We start from the raw sequence: 14727 nt of genomic DNA, 5'->3' as shown, positions 1-14727 counted from the left end.
AGGCTGCGAGACCTGAAAGCACCGTTCCAGCCACCAGCAGGGGATGAAACCACTGGGGAGGGAGAAAAAGCTCCCTTGGTTCCCCCCCCTCCCGCCTCTGCTGCCGAAATTCATCTATGGTTTTTTGCCTTTCAATGCTATCAACAGCCACGCAGTTCCATGGAGGCTCCCGTGGGAAACGTGCTGCTGGGGTCCCCTATATAAACCCCACCGAAGTGATGGCTCAAGCAGGGCTGGGGCAGCGCAGCTACAGCGAGCCAAAACCAAGGGCTCGAGGAGCAGGAAGCTCACCGGTTCAACCGCTCCCTCTCCACCAGTGCAAAGATCCCCCTGCACCTTCCCAACGCATCCCCTGCTCCTGCAACCGCTGCTGGCCCTGCAGGTCCGAACAAACCAGAGGGAAAGGTAATAAATGGAAAGTTAAGAGTTAACGCTGCTCTGCACTCCTGCACTGGGGTGCAGCCGCAGAGCACCGACACCACGGCCCTTTGCCTACCCGGCAGGCACAGCCACGGAGGTCGGACTGTCCAGCATGAAAACCACTACGTGGCACTCCACGGCTTCCCCCTGCACGTGTGCAGCAGGAAAAACCGCTCCTGGATGCTTGGGCTTTTCCTTCTTTCCTTTATTCCTATGGTGCTGGTGAAACCAGAGATAAAACCGTGGTGTCTGGGTGCGTCTGGGGACCACCTGCACCAGCCAGAGGGAAAGGGCAGCTCCAGAGGCAGAGAGGGGTACGTTTGTGCATAGATATGGGGGTGGCTGCAGCAGCCACCCCCCAACAGCACCCACCGTGCAGCAGCCACCCGCCTTGCAAGGTGAACCGGAGGCAATGGGGAGGCTGAGGAGACGGACCTGCTTCTTCCAACAGCCCTCCAGCAAGGCTGTGGGGTGCTCCAGGGGGAAGAGGAGATGCCCTGGGACAGCACTAAGCACCTGGTTGGGTCTTCCCAGGGGAAGGAGGGTGGTTTGGAAGCAGTTAATGGATCTATACCAGGTCAGCATCCTTCGGCGTCTCTTCCAGCTGCATCCCTGCGCGCCAGCATCCAAGGTCTTGCTGCTGGTCCTGTCCTCATCCCACTGCTCCAGGCTGCCCTGTCCGAAACACAGAGAGGATCCCAGGAATAATACAGATATCCAGCGCCTTAAAACCCCTCCTGGCTTCAACAGCAAGGGACCAGCCATGACTTAAAATGATGTTAAAGAGCAGGAGCCGTTGTCTCCGGGTGCAAAGCTGCAGCGCGCTGGGAACTGTTTCTACCTGCCTCCGGTACGTCTTATTGCTGACTGAGTCACCAACGTTCTCTATTATATCATACAATACATGAGCATTTGCACACATCTGATAGAAAGAACTTCTCAATAAAGGCAACCTGGTGGATTGGGGTTTTGGTTGGGTGGGATTTTGGACCCTGGGAATCTGACAGCTGAGTCCTGAAATCAGAGTGAAAACTAAAACACAGGTATAAAACAAAGGTCGGTCAGCAGGAAATAGGCCGTTTGCGTGATGCAAATGAACGTGGATCTGGGGAAGCATTAGGTATTTACAGGGAAAAGAAGTGCTGATTGGAAGCCCTCTGCCCTTCTTCCATCATCGCCATCCTTCTTCCGCAGGCAAAGGGAGAGGGGAGGGCTCCGTGAGTCTCTGCAAGGCAAACTAAGGCAGCTCTGCCCATCAGCTGGCTCAGGTTTTCCTTTTCCCCACTGCAGGGTTTATCCCGGAGAAGCCGATGGGTTTCCAGGAACGACGCCAAGGAAACGCCGTTATCCCACTGCTGTGGAGGGTTTTCTCTGAGGCTCCTTTGGGAGAATAAAAAGGTCATAAAACAGAGCGGAGAGGAAGCAGTAAACATCACTGCCGGACACAGTCCTGCTCTGGAGATTCCCAGCTCCGTGCGGGATGCCCACCCGCATCCGACAGCCCCACCATGGGTCCTGGGGAGAGGCAGGATGGGAGCCGGGTGGTGCAGGGAGCCCCGCATCCATCCATCCGTTCATCCATGCATCCGTCCTCCCGGGGCTTTCCCAATGGGAACACAAGTCCTCGGGACGCGCCCGGCGCTCACTGCATCCTCCAGATGAGGCGGATGATGTAACGCAGGAGGCGCAAAATGACGACCTGGGGGTTTCCTGCCGGGTTATCCAAGAAACCCTGAAACCAAAGAGGAGGAAAAGCAACGTAAGCACGGGCACGACGGCGAACAAGGCCCCCCTGCTACAAACAGAGACGTTTCCAAGCATTTCAGGAAGCATTTAAACACCCTTTCATGTTCTCCTGCAATAGGAAGCTTTGTAACACTCAACGAGTCAAAGCCGCCCGCTCCCAGCCATGGGGATGTCACCTGCAGGTCCCTGCACAGGGGGTGCACGATGCTGCTGGGAGGGCTTGGAACGTGGTGAAGGAGCAGGAAATCCTGTGAGCACAGCTTCAAAACCCAGGCAGGGATGGTGCCCCTGCGCTGGGCACTGTGATGGGGAAGGGCTGAGGGACCTGGGGGGTTCAGTGTGGAGAAGAGAAGGCTCAGGGGGGACCTGATGGCTCCCTACAAGTGCCTGAGAGGAGGATGGAGCCAGGAGGGGCTGGGCTCTGCTCCCAAGGAACAAGGGATGGGACAAGAGGAAACGGCCTCAAGCTGCACCAGGGCAGGTTTAGATGGAGCTGAGGAACAATTCCTGCCCCAGAAGGTTGGGCTGGATGAGCTTAAAGGGCTTTTCCCACCTGGTTGATTCCGTGATTCTAACTAACTAAATAAGGGTAAATAATAATAATTAAAAACTCCTAATTAAAACCCTAATTCAAAATCCAACCCAAATATAAATGCATATCTATACGTGGGGAGAGCAGCAGCAGCTCCTGCGCAGGCACTGGTTCGAGGTCGCTCTGCTCCAGGCACAGCCGCTGCCTCTTTCACACAACACAGCAGCAAAACACACCCTCCCCGAGCAAGGGACCCCAACAGCACGCAGGGCAAGGAGAAAGGAATCACCACCAGATACCATTTATCTCAAGCCTTTTTTCCTACGGTGAAAGAGCAGCCCAGAGAACCACCCCTCCCTCCGCCTCCCCACACAGCCCGATTCGGGCTATATTTAGTGCAGTAAAATCATGTCCGTACATGCCCCAGACAGAGAAATGCCTCTGTTTACTCTGATATGCAAACTGCCCTCCCCACAGGCGGCCCTGCAGCGGGGCCCTGTTGCCATGGGGAGATGATGCTGAGCATCCTCTCACCCCAGCGCATCCCTGCGCCCCAGGACATCGCATCCCAGCACCCACGAGTGGGATTTACCCACCCGGGAGCTGCACCCCCCCACCCCACACAACTTCCTTTCTCCTCTAACTTACACAGTAGAGGGCCCACAGATAATACAGGAGGCACTGGATCACCCTGTTTTGCTCTAATCCCAATGGGATCTGGCTGTTCATCCAGCTCACCACACAGAGCAAGGAAAGAAACCGGTACAAAACCCCAAGAGGCTTAGAGAAGGGTGCAAGAAACATGCCCAAAGTGGGTTTTCCTTAACAAAGAGGTATAAAACCAGCATTAAGGAGTTGCACTTTCCACCTCTGCAGGCAGCAAAGCCTGAGGCATGTCACAGCACCCAACTGATGCACCCTCTGCCAGCAAAAGCCTCGGAGCGGAGCTGCTCCCCACAGCCAAGGGGTCCCTGCGGCCATCCCCGCTCACCGGACCCAGGAGCTCTGCCAGGCCAAAGAGGAGCGAGCCGTCCCCTGCCCAAGAGATGCTCCCAGGGGCAGTGACTCGGGATGGGGAACAGGATGAGGAACGCGCGACCAGTTCGACAGCTCCGACCTGCCCAGCAAGTGCGGTTCTGGCAGGGCTCAGAGTTCCCCATTTCTAACCTCAGCCTTAAAGGGCAAAGCCCGGCAGTGCCGCGGGCACGTGCTGCTGCACACCGCGCCCCAGCAAGCCCTCCTGCGCAAGGGACCCAGCTCTGCACAGATCCCCCCTCTCCGCAGCAATCCCAGAAGGAAAAGACCTGCGCACAAAGCAAGCACTTCGGGGCGGCTCTACAGCAACTGCCCTGAATCCTCCCGTTTCTGGGTGCGACAAGCGAGAAAGCCAGGGGCTAAGGCAGCCGGGTACAAAGTGCTTTGAGGGTCATGCATGACAGCCTCTGCTCGTGTCATCCAGCAAGGACGTGGTCCCCTGCGTTTCAGTGCTCTCCTCAGGGCAGCAGGATGGGAGCTTGGCCATGGCACTGGGAGCTGCCTCAAGCAAACCGGGGTCATGCTCTGTGACTGGGAACCAGCCCCCCATCCTGCTGCTGGTACATCCAGCTCCTTGGACCAGTGGGGAAAAACCTTCTTCAGCCCCCATTAAATTCATAGATTCATGGAATGGTTTGGGTTGAAGGGACCTTAAAGCTCCTCCAGCTCCAACCCCTGCTCCCACGGGCAGGGACCCCTTCCACTGGAGCAGCTTGCTCCAAGCCCCTGTGTCCAACCTGCCCTTGAACACTGCCAGGGATGGGGCAGCCACAGCTTCTCTGGGCACCCTGTGCCAGCGCCTCAGCACCCTCACAGGGAAGAGCTTCTGCCTAAGAGCTCATCTCAGTCTCCCCTCGGGCAGGTTCAAGCCATTCCCCTTGGCCTGTCCCTCCATCCCTTGTCCCAAGCCCCTCTCCAGCTTTCCTGCAGCCCCTTCAGGCACTGGAGCTGCTCTCAGGTCTCCCCTTCAGGAGCCTTCTCTTCTCCCGGCTGCCCCAGCCCAGCTCTCTGTGTCCTTTTATGACCAGATGCCATTTAAACCACAAAAGCGGGGTTCCCCTCATGAGGGATCAGGCTGCATGGGGGAGGTTGGAAGACGCACGCTCCAGATTCAGGATAAAACACAGCTTATTCCCACTCTGCTGCAGGTCAGGAAATCCTCAGCATTTGGCAAGAACACAAAGCCAGGGAGAAGTCTCCAGCAAGGAGCTGCAGACACACTGCACGGAAGGCGCTGGACCATGGCAGCCTAGCACCCATGTACGGGGAGAGCCCCTGCCCACAGGCACCCACCACAGGGAGCAGCAAGCAAACACGCTGCAAGCAGTGACTCATGAGCTGTGGAGGATGGATAAAGCTCCGGGACATCAGCACTTCATCGCTACCTGACGTGCTGCTGACTCCTCTTCCCACAGGCGAGCGCGAGGGGATGGACCAGAAACCACACGCACCAACACGCCTCCAGCAGCAGCACTTGGCAGGCGAGTCGCTGTCTGCCAGCGCTGTTCTCAGAACTGCTGTGACTTCATCCCTCTGGGATGGGCAGCTCGGGGGCTGGGGGGCTGCTTTGGGTTTTTTTTTGTGGTACTGGCACCTATTTTTGTTGCAACACCCAAAGGTGAGAGAGTTCAGAGCCTTCTGAATGCACAGGTTTCAAAACAGCTCAGATCCGTTGTGGGGAAAAGGAGTGATGAGAGCAAGCCACAGAACCCAGCCTGGTTTGGGTTGAAGGGAGCTTAAAGCTCCTCCAGCCCCAAGCCCTGCCACGGGCAGGGACCCCTTCCACCAGAGCAGCTTGCTCCAAGCCCCTGTGTCCAACCTGGCCTTGAACACTGCCAGGGATGGGGCAGCCACAGCTTCTCTGGGCACCCTGTGCCAGCGCCTCAGCACCCTCACAGGGAAGAGCTTCTGCCTAAGAGCTCAGCTCAGTCTCCCCTCGGGCAGGTTCAAGCCATTCCCCTTGGCCTGTCCCTCCATCCCTTGTCCCAAGCCCCTCTCCAGCTTTCCTGGAGTCTCTTTAGGCACTGGAGCTGTTCTAAGGGTCTCCTCCTCAGGAGCCTTCTAGGGGCTGGACACAAACCCTGCTGCATTTCCTCCCTGTGCGTTTCCCTACAAACACCAGTGCTGGCTCCTCGTCGGGCACCACTTCCAGAGCAGCTCTTCCCACCCTGCCCCAAAAGCCCCAACCCACCCAACCTACCCCTGCCTCTACTTCCAGCGGCTCCTTCCCCGCTACCACCGGGTGCAGCCCCAGGGCACCAACACCGCTACCACCCTGGTGCTACAGGAGTCCCCGCGGGCCCTGCGCCCAAAGGGCTCCGACCTGGAGGTGACTTAGCGCTGCCGCAATGCCCCAGCAGCACATCCCCGTCCCAGGGAGCGCGCGGGAGGTGAGAGTTACCCGTCTGGGACACGAGGAGGCGTTGAACTCGTCGCCGATGCGGCGCAGCTCCTGCGCGATCCACATCTCGGGCTGGACGTCTTCTGCTCGCGACGGAGACTGCCAACGGGAGGCTGCGGGGAGCAGAGAGAGCACCTGGGTGAGACACGGGGCAACGGGAGAGCACAGGGGGCAAACTGCGGGGTCCTGGCAGCGCTCAGGGCCAGGTTGGACACAGGGGCTTGGAGCAAGCTGCTCCAGTGGAAGGGGTCCCTGCCCGTGGGAGCAGGGGTTGGAGCTGGAGGAGCTTTAAGGTCCCTTCAACCCAAACCAGACTGGGGCTCTGTGAGTCTATGAGAAGGCAAAGCACTACTGGGCTTTTATTCATTCATCTTTTATAGGCTTCCCTCAGGAGCATCTCTGGCGTATCCAAGCTCTTAAATAGAGCCATAGATTAGTTAGGGTTGGAAAGGACCTTAAGATCATCCAGTTCCAACCCCCTGCCATGGCCAGGGACACCTCACACTAAACCAGGGCACCCAAGGCCATTTCCAACCTGGCCTTGAACACCACCAGGGATGGAGCATTCACAACCTCCCTGGGCAACCCATTCCAGTGCCTCACCACCCTCACAGGAAAGAATTTCCTCCTTAGATCCAATCTAAACTTCCCCTGTTTCAGTTTGAACCCGTTACCCCTTGTCCTGTCGCTACAGTCCCTAATGAAGAGTCCCCCCCCAGCATCCCTATAGCCCCCTTCAGACACTGGAATAGGGAGGAGAGCCAAGAAGCCTCTCTGCAATTCCTTCCATAGCAAAACCCTTCTCTTCTCTCTCCTTCTCAGTAACTTCCTTGCCTTGTGGGCACAGCAGCAACTCCTCCTCTAGCCTTAAAACCCCTCTGCGTGGATCACTTAATCCAATTCTCACATCTCCTCCCCAGACGGCTCCGAAGCGCCCAACAAGAAACCGGGGAACGCCTGGCTCTGTCGGACTGAGGACAAAGCCACAACTGGGGCTGCGTGCACAGAAACCACGGGGAGCTTCCACCTGCAGAACGCTGCCCTCAGAGAGCATCTCCCTGCACCGCAGCACAAAGGAAACCCCACACAAGGGAACGGCGCTGGTTTCTAGAGGAAAAGCAGCTTTTGGGTCAGTATGCGCTCCTAGACAGAAGTATTTCAGGCTCTGTTTTAAGGAGCTCTAAACACGTGGTAAAGGCACTGCACTGAGGATAAGCGGAGGAGAAAGGAGCCCGTGACGCAGCAGAACCCCCGATGGTACCTGCACCACCACCTTCCCCTCCTGCCAACCCAAGCGCAGGATCCAAGCGGGAATCACAGCTTTAAGGAAGAGAAACCCCAACAAAACCCAAGCAGAGAGGACAAACCAACCCCACACAACCCCACACACACCCTTGGCACCAAACCATTCCACACACCCCCTCAGCACCAAACCAACCCCACACAACCCCTCAGCACCAAACCAACCCCACACAACCCCACAGCACCAAACCAACCCCACACACCCCCTCAGCACCAAACCAACCCCACACACCCCCTCAGCACCAAACCAACCCCACACACCCCCAGCACCAAACCAACCCCACACAACCCCTCAGCACCAAACCAACCCCACACAACACCCACAGCACCAAACCAACCCCACACACCCCCTCAGCACCAAACCAACCCCACACTACCCCTCAGCACCAATCCATCCCCTCTCTAGCCCTCAGCACCTAAGCTAGCCCACACAACCCCTCAGCACCAAACCAACCCCACACAACCCCACAGCACCAAACCAACCCCACACACCCCCTCAGCACCAAACCAACCCCACACACCCCCTCAGCACCGAACCAGCCCCACACACCCCCTCAGCACCAAACCAACCCCACACACACCCTCAGCACCAAACCAACCCCACACACCCCCTCAGCACCAAACCAACCCCACACACCCCCTCAGCACCAAACCAACCCCACACAACCCCTCAGCACCAAACCAACCCCACACAACCCCACAGCACCAAACCAACCCCACACACCCCCTCAGCACCAAACCAACCCCACACACCCCCTCAGCACCAAACCAACCCCACACACCCCCTCAGCACCAAACCAACCCCACACAACCCCTCAGCACCAAACCAACCCCACACAACCCCACAGCACCAAACCAAACCCACACACCCCCTCAGCACCAAACCAACCCCACACACCCCCTCAGCACCAAACCAACCCCACACACCCCCTCAGCACCAAACCAACCCCACACACACCCTCAGCACCAAACCAACCCCACACACCCCCTCAGCACCAAACCAACCCCACACAACCCCACAGCACCAAACGAACCCCACACCGTCAGCACCAAACCAACCCCACACAACCCCTCAGCACCAAACGAACCCCACACCCTCAGCACCAAACCAACCCCACACAACCCCACACCCCCTCAGCACCAAACCAGCCCCACACAACCCCACACCGCCAGCACCGAACCAGCCCCACACACCCCCTCAGCACCAAACCAACCCCACACAAGCCAACCCCCTCAGCACCAAACCAACCCCACACAAGCCAACCCCCTCAGCACCAAACCAACCCCACACAACCCCTCAGCACCAAACCAACCCCACACAACCCCACAGCACCAAACCAACCCCACACACCCCCTCAGCACCAAACCAACCCCACACACCCCCTCAGCACCAAACCAACCCCACACAACCCCACAGCACCAAACGAACCCCACACCGTCAGCACCAAACCAACCCCACACAACCCCTCAGCACCAAACGAACCCCACACCGTCAGCACCAAACCAACCCCACACAACCCCTCAGCACCAAACGAACCCCACACCCTCAGCACCAAACCAACCCCACACAACCCCACACAACCCCTCAGCACCAAACCAACCCCACACAAGCCAACCCCCTCAGCACCAAACCAACCCCACACACACCCTCAGCACCAAACCAACCCCACACAAGCCAACCCCCTCAGCACCGAACCAACCCCACACAACCCCTCAGCACCAAACCAACCCCACACAACCCCTCAGCACCAAACCAACCCCACACAACCCCTCAGCACCAAACCAACCCCACACACACCCTCAGCACCAAACCAACCCCACACAAGCCAACCCCCTCAGCACCGAACCAACCCCACACAACCCCTCAGCACCAAACCAACCCCACACACACCCTCAGCACCAAACCAACCCCACACAAGCCAACCCCCTCAGCACCAAACCAGCCCCACACACCCCCTCAGCACCAAACCAACCCCACACAAGCCAACCCCCTCAGCACCGAACCAACCCCACACACCCCCTCAGCACCAAACCAACCCCACACAAGCCAACCCCCTCAGCACCAAACCAGCCCCACACACCCCCTCAGCACCAAACCAACCCCACACAACCCCTCAGCACCAAACCACCCCCACACACCCCCTCAGCACCAAACCAACCCCACACACCCCCTCAGCACCAAACCAACCCCCCACACCCCCTCAGCACCAAACCCACCCCCCACACCCCCTCAGCACCAAACCAACCCCACACACACCCTCAGCACCAAACCAACCCCACACACCCCCTCAGCACCAAACCATCCCCACTCACCCCCTCAGCACCAAACCAACCCCACACACCCCCTCAGCACCAAACCAACCCCACACACCCCTCAGCACCAAACCAACCCCACACAAGCCAACCCCCTCAGCACCGAACCAACCCCACACAAGCCCACCCCCACAGCACCAAACCAACCCCACACACACCCTCAGCACCAAACCAACCCCACACAACCCCTCAGCACCAAACCAACCCCACACAACCCCACAGCACCAAACCAACCCCACACAACCCCACAGCACCAAACCAACCCCACACAACCCCACAGCACCAAACCAACCCCACACACCCCCTCAGCACCAAACCAACCCCACACAGCCCCGGCACGGAACCAACCCCAGCGCGCTGGCAGGCGGGCTGCCAGGGAGCCACAAGGGAACCGCAGCAGCTCCCAGGCTCGGGGCAGCCGAGGGCTCAGCGAGGCAGTGACCGAGTAAATGAAGGCTTTCACTGAAGGCCTGGCTCCGACCTGCCTGGAAAACGCGCTGGGGAGCCAAGCCCATCCCGCTGGCTGCGGGCTCGGGTTTGCTTTCACGCCGTAGTAGCGCAGGACACGGCCCGCAGCCCGCAGCCCGCAGCCCTTCCTCGCCGCTCAATGAACGCCCTCGCGATATTCCAGCCCGGAATGCAAACAGGATCCCAGCTGGGGCGGGGCGAGCACCCCAGCGCCACTGCTGTGCCCAGAGCCAGCCCGCGCTGCCCGGGAGCAGAGGAAACACCGTGGGGATAGGGCAAAGAGCTGCAACGGGACACAGGGATGGATGGATGATGGATGGATGGATGGATGGGGAAACGTACTGCTCCTCTCCATCCTTTGCCTGCTCTCATCCTCCATCCTTTACCCATCAACCAGGCTGGAAAAGCCCTTTAAGCTCCTCCAGTCCAACCGCTCCCCAGCACTGCCAAGGCCACCGCTAACCCATGGCGCTGAGGGACCCATCTACACAGCATCCTCTCCTCCATCCCTTGCCCCTCTCCTCCTCCATCCCTGGTCTCCCTTCTCCTCCCCCTGTTGCCCCCCCCTCCCCAGCATCATGCCCAAGAGCTCACCGGCTCGGGCTGCAGGCTGGGGTTGGTGGCTGAGAGTGAAATCGGGCTGAGGTTTTCAGAAAGGACTTTCTGTGGTGCTGCCGAGTGGCAGCTCAAAAGGGTCCAGTCATAACTGGCCCCAGAACCAGTCAGAGCTGCTTTCGGGGGGGCGGCAGTACCGTGATGCAGCGCCTGTCACCCGTGGCACGATGGCTGCAGTGGGGATGGGGACACGGGGTGACAGCCACCGGCACCCTGGGTGCCTGCACCTCGCTGTAGAACACGGGATGCTCCAGCCGGGACTGGCACGGGGATGTCACGGTCCCTGATGAGAGGAGGAAAAAGAAACAACCCCAAACTCAGAGCTGGAGCCAGGCTGAGAGAGCTGGGCTGGGGCAGCCGGGACAAGAGAAGGCTCCTGAAGGGGAGACCTGAGAGCAGCTCCAGTGCCTGAAGGGGCTGCAGGAAAGCTGGAGAGGGGCTTGGGACAAGGGATGGAGGGACAGGCCAAGGGGAATGGCTTGAACCTGCCAGAGGGGAGACTGAGCTGAGCTCTTAGGCAGAAGCTCTTCCCTGTGAGGGTGCTGAGGAACCGGATGAGCTTTAAGGTCCCTTCCAACACAAACCAGCCTGGGATTCCATGATAGCTGCACCTCCACCTCCCAGGCTTGATGATCCAAACACTCCAGGAGAAGCTCCTTGGCAATGGCTTCAGATGAAGCACGTGCAAAGCTCAGGGAGAAAACAGCAGCAGCTCCAAAACAAGAGCAACAGGAACACCACCAGCAGCTTCTCGGCTCAAGGTTTCCCCCTTCCATTCACCTGTTACGCCCAGGGTTTCCCCTCTGCAGGCAATGAGAGGTTCATGCTGCTTTGCTCCCCTATTCCACAGGGCAAGGAAACACACCAGGATCAAAACAGCACCGGGAAAACCCATTTACAGAGCACCTCCCAAATCCCACCTGCAAGCCCTGCACTCCTGTGCCTTTAGACAGAGCTGCTCTTCAACCAAAAACCCAACAGAAGAAAATGACAGCTCCTGTGAAGAGCCAAAGGCTTGAAACACCAGCCTAAGGCGCACACAACCACCCCAAAGGGGGGGTGTCATGTCTTGGGTGTCTTGATGGCAGAACCACTTTACCATACCCTTCTGCAAAACCCAGGCTCATCTTGTTCTGTGCCTCCAATAAACTCATCCCTGCTCATCCCCGTGAGCACCTTCCTGTACACACCGAGCCAGCACCTCAACCCTTCCCACTCCCATCCCAAACCATCCCCTCGCTGCTTCAGTCTTATCTTCCCCCCACGTTAGCTTTGGAGGCAGCTGCACCCCTTTGAGAAGCAAAACAGCCCAAAGCATCGCTGCTGCCACCTCCATGCCTGGCACAACCCCTCCTCCAGCAATCAGCTCACACAACCAAAGGCATCCCCAGCTCCCCAGGGTCCCATTCACCTCTTCCGTGGCATTTAGCTCTTATTTGGCCCATCACCACTGGAACCTTTGGGGAGGTTCGATGGGATTTAGGAGAGGAAGCTTCAGGGCAGAGCATGAGCTTGGGAGCAGTCGACCGCTGCCCACGGGAGGGGCCAGGAGCACCCATTGCATGCAAACTGCTCCTGCTCACAGGAAACGCCTGTTTATTGTCATCACCATCATTAAAGGCCACTTGCTTACGCTTCCCAGAGCGGCCTCAGCCCCAGCACACACAGAAATCAGCACGGGAGAACAGAACAAAGAATGAGACCCTTCTCTTCCTCGCAGAGGGACTGACCGCTTCCATGCGGAAAGCTTAACGGTGGGACACTGCCGAGGGAAGGGATGGAGGAAGAGCCGCGCAGGGCAACCCCACAGCCCCTTCCCACCAATGGGAAGTGCAGCCCCTCACTGGGGATAAAACACTCCACACTCAGTCTGTGAGTAGCCAAGGGTCCCGTTTAAATACCTCGAGTATTTTCCATCTGCTTATAGCTGTTTCGAATGATGCCCTTAGCAACAATAACAGAACAAAGGCTGTCGTAAACCCAGCGTTTCAACAGCTTTTCTGCAAGCAGGAGGCTCAGGAGGAGCGAGGAAAACTCCAAGTTCTTCCTGGAGCCCCAAAACCCAAAGCCACTTTGCTGCCAAACGGCTGGCTGGGGCTCTCCAACATCCTTGCCCGTCTTTGCCACGTGTGTTTGCGCTACTCGAGGTTGTGAAACTTGCATTAGGCTGTAATTACTGCAATAAGGGCAGAAAACCTTTCCTAAGGGCATCTCGCAGGCAGCCCGACGGAGCTGTAACCGCAGCCATTACCCAGGGAGGGGAGAAAAACAACCCAAGCACAACAAAAAGGAGCTGCTCCGAGGCTGCAAAGCTTGGAGTCGGTGCTGGGCATCCCCGGGGCAGCGCTACCGGTGCGGCATCCCCCGTGCGCGCACCGTCCCCTCGCTCCGGTGAGGGGGCATCAGGCCGGAGGAGGGCACGGCGGGGCCGGCAGGCTCCCTGCCCACCGCCAGCCCCGGCCTTACCTGGGAAAGCCGCTCGGGAGCGGCACCGGAGCCTGCGGGACCCGGCGCGGAGCGCTCGGGAGGAGCGCAACGGGAGCCAGCGGCTGCTCCGCCCCCGGGCAGCCGCGCACGGAGCCCGGCCGAGGGCACCGCACAAAGGAGCGAGAGCTCGGGCCCTGCTCCGGCGGCCGGGACCGACCCATCCCGGAGAGGAACAACAACAACGGGAGCAAGAACCGCGGCAGCGGCGCCGGGAGAGCGGGGGCTCGGCGGCAGCGCTCCCTCGGCCATCTTGCGGGGATCCCACGCTCCCGGCTGCTCCCAGCCGGAGCCGCGGCCCCTCGGAGCGCTCCTGGCACCGGCTCAAGGACCCGGCAGCGCCTTTCGCAACCGGCCCGCAGGTACGGCGGGGGCTGGGGCAGGACGGGGGAACCGGGAAGCGATTCCGCCCTGTGAGGGTGCTGAGGCGCTGGCACAGGGTGCCCAGAGAAGCTGTGGCTGCCCCATCCCTGGCAGTGCTCAAGGCCAGGTTGGACACAGGGGCTTGGAGCAAGCTGCTCTAGTGGAAGGGGTCCCTGCCTGTGGGAGCAGGGGTTGGAGCTGGAGGAGCTTTAAGGTCCCTTCCAACCCAAACCAGGGTCCTACCCGCGGTGGGACGCGGGAGGTGCTCTCCGCCCTGCAGGTGCACAGCAGCGCGCACACGGCTGCAAACCCCGGGTGCAAGGGACACGAGGAGCCGAAGGTGCCGCCACGGGGCGGGGGATGCAGGGCCCGGTGGCAGGGGCGCTGCGGGGTGCTCGGTGCCCTCCGCCCCGCGCATCTTCCCCCCTCCCGCGCCCGCACACTCACCCATGGCGCTGAGGCAGTGGCTGAGCGCCTGGCAGGGGGGGCTCGGGGTCTGCGTGGCCTTGTCGCAGCTGAGGGGCGCGGGGCTGCGCTCGGCGTCGAACGAGAAGTACCCGCTGGAGGAGCGCGACAGCAGCGGCGACCTCCGCACGAAGATGAACAGCGGCGACCGAGTGGCGAAGGGCCCGGGGCTGGCGGGGGGACCCCGCTGTGGCGGAGGCCCCGCGGTGGCGGAGCCCGGCAGGGCTGCGGGAGCGCCGGGGCGCAGCTGCGCGGCCGGGCCCGGGCCCTCCCCGCCGTCGCCGTCGCGTTGCGCCTTCACCTCGGGGGGCTGCTTGGCCATGGGGGCTGCCTGCGGGAGGAGCGCGGCGCCGTGAGGCGGCGGCACCGGCAGCGCCTGCCCCTGCCCCGGCGCGGCCCCTCCCGCCCGGCCCCATTGTTCTGCCGAAAGTGCTGAGCCGGCAGCTCCGCTCCGCGCCGCCCCCCGCCCGCCCGTTCCCCCCCCCCCCTCACCCGCCCCGTCCCCTCGCCCCGCTCACGGTGTCCCCGCCGGCTGCAGGCGGAGCGGGGCGCCCGAGCCCCGGCTGGCGGCGGTGAGCGCGGA

At 60.1% G+C, this 14727-nt stretch overlaps 1 protein-coding gene across 2 annotated transcripts; it reads right to left on the bottom strand.

Annotated features, from left to right (window-relative positions):
- Positions 1–1613: 1613 nt before the first annotated feature.
- Positions 1614–14726, bottom strand: BCL2L11 (BCL2 like 11). 2 transcript variants are annotated; one of them, XM_057433132.1, is made up of 4 exons: positions 14637–14726; positions 14127–14471; positions 6135–6247; positions 1614–2152 (listed from the first exon to the last, which is right to left on the bottom strand). In XM_057433132.1, exons 2-4 carry the CDS (start codon positions 14464–14466, stop codon positions 2063–2065), a joined length of 543 nt encoding a protein of 180 aa, XP_057289115.1. In that variant the 5' UTR covers positions 14467–14471; positions 14637–14726; the 3' UTR covers positions 1614–2062. The 2 variants fall into 2 exon arrangements, with proteins under 2 accessions (XP_057289115.1, XP_057289116.1); XM_057433133.1 differs by lacking the exon at positions 14637–14726 and having other exon boundaries at positions 14127–14495.
- Position 14727: the final 1 nt, after the last annotated feature.

Source organism: Pezoporus wallicus, unplaced genomic scaffold (genome assembly GCF_028554395.1).
Source record: "Pezoporus wallicus isolate ANWC-B61680 ecotype Strahan unplaced genomic scaffold, APGP_CSIRO_Pwel_v1 contig_5416, whole genome shotgun sequence".
Taxonomy (NCBI): domain Eukaryota; kingdom Metazoa; phylum Chordata; class Aves; order Psittaciformes; family Psittacidae; genus Pezoporus; species Pezoporus wallicus.
The sequence above is the reverse complement of the archived record's forward strand: the minus strand, read 5'-3'. Positions and strand labels throughout refer to the sequence as shown.

What these genes read in the sequence shown, in the direction of transcription:
- BCL2L11 (XM_057433132.1), bottom strand. Translation starts at nt 14,466, where the DNA reads ATGGCCAAGCAGCCCCCCGAGGTGAAGGCGCAACGCGACGGCGACGGC. An exon ending in CCACTGCCTCAGCGCCATGG is followed by an intron (nt 6,248 to 14,126) that starts GTGAGTGTGCGG and finishes TGCTCCCCGCAG; the next exon opens with CCTCCCGTTGGCAGTCTCCG. An exon ending in CCTCCTCGTGTCCCAGACGG is followed by an intron (nt 2,153 to 6,134) that starts GTAACTCTCACC and finishes CTTTGGTTTCAG; the next exon opens with GGTTTCTTGGATAACCCGGC.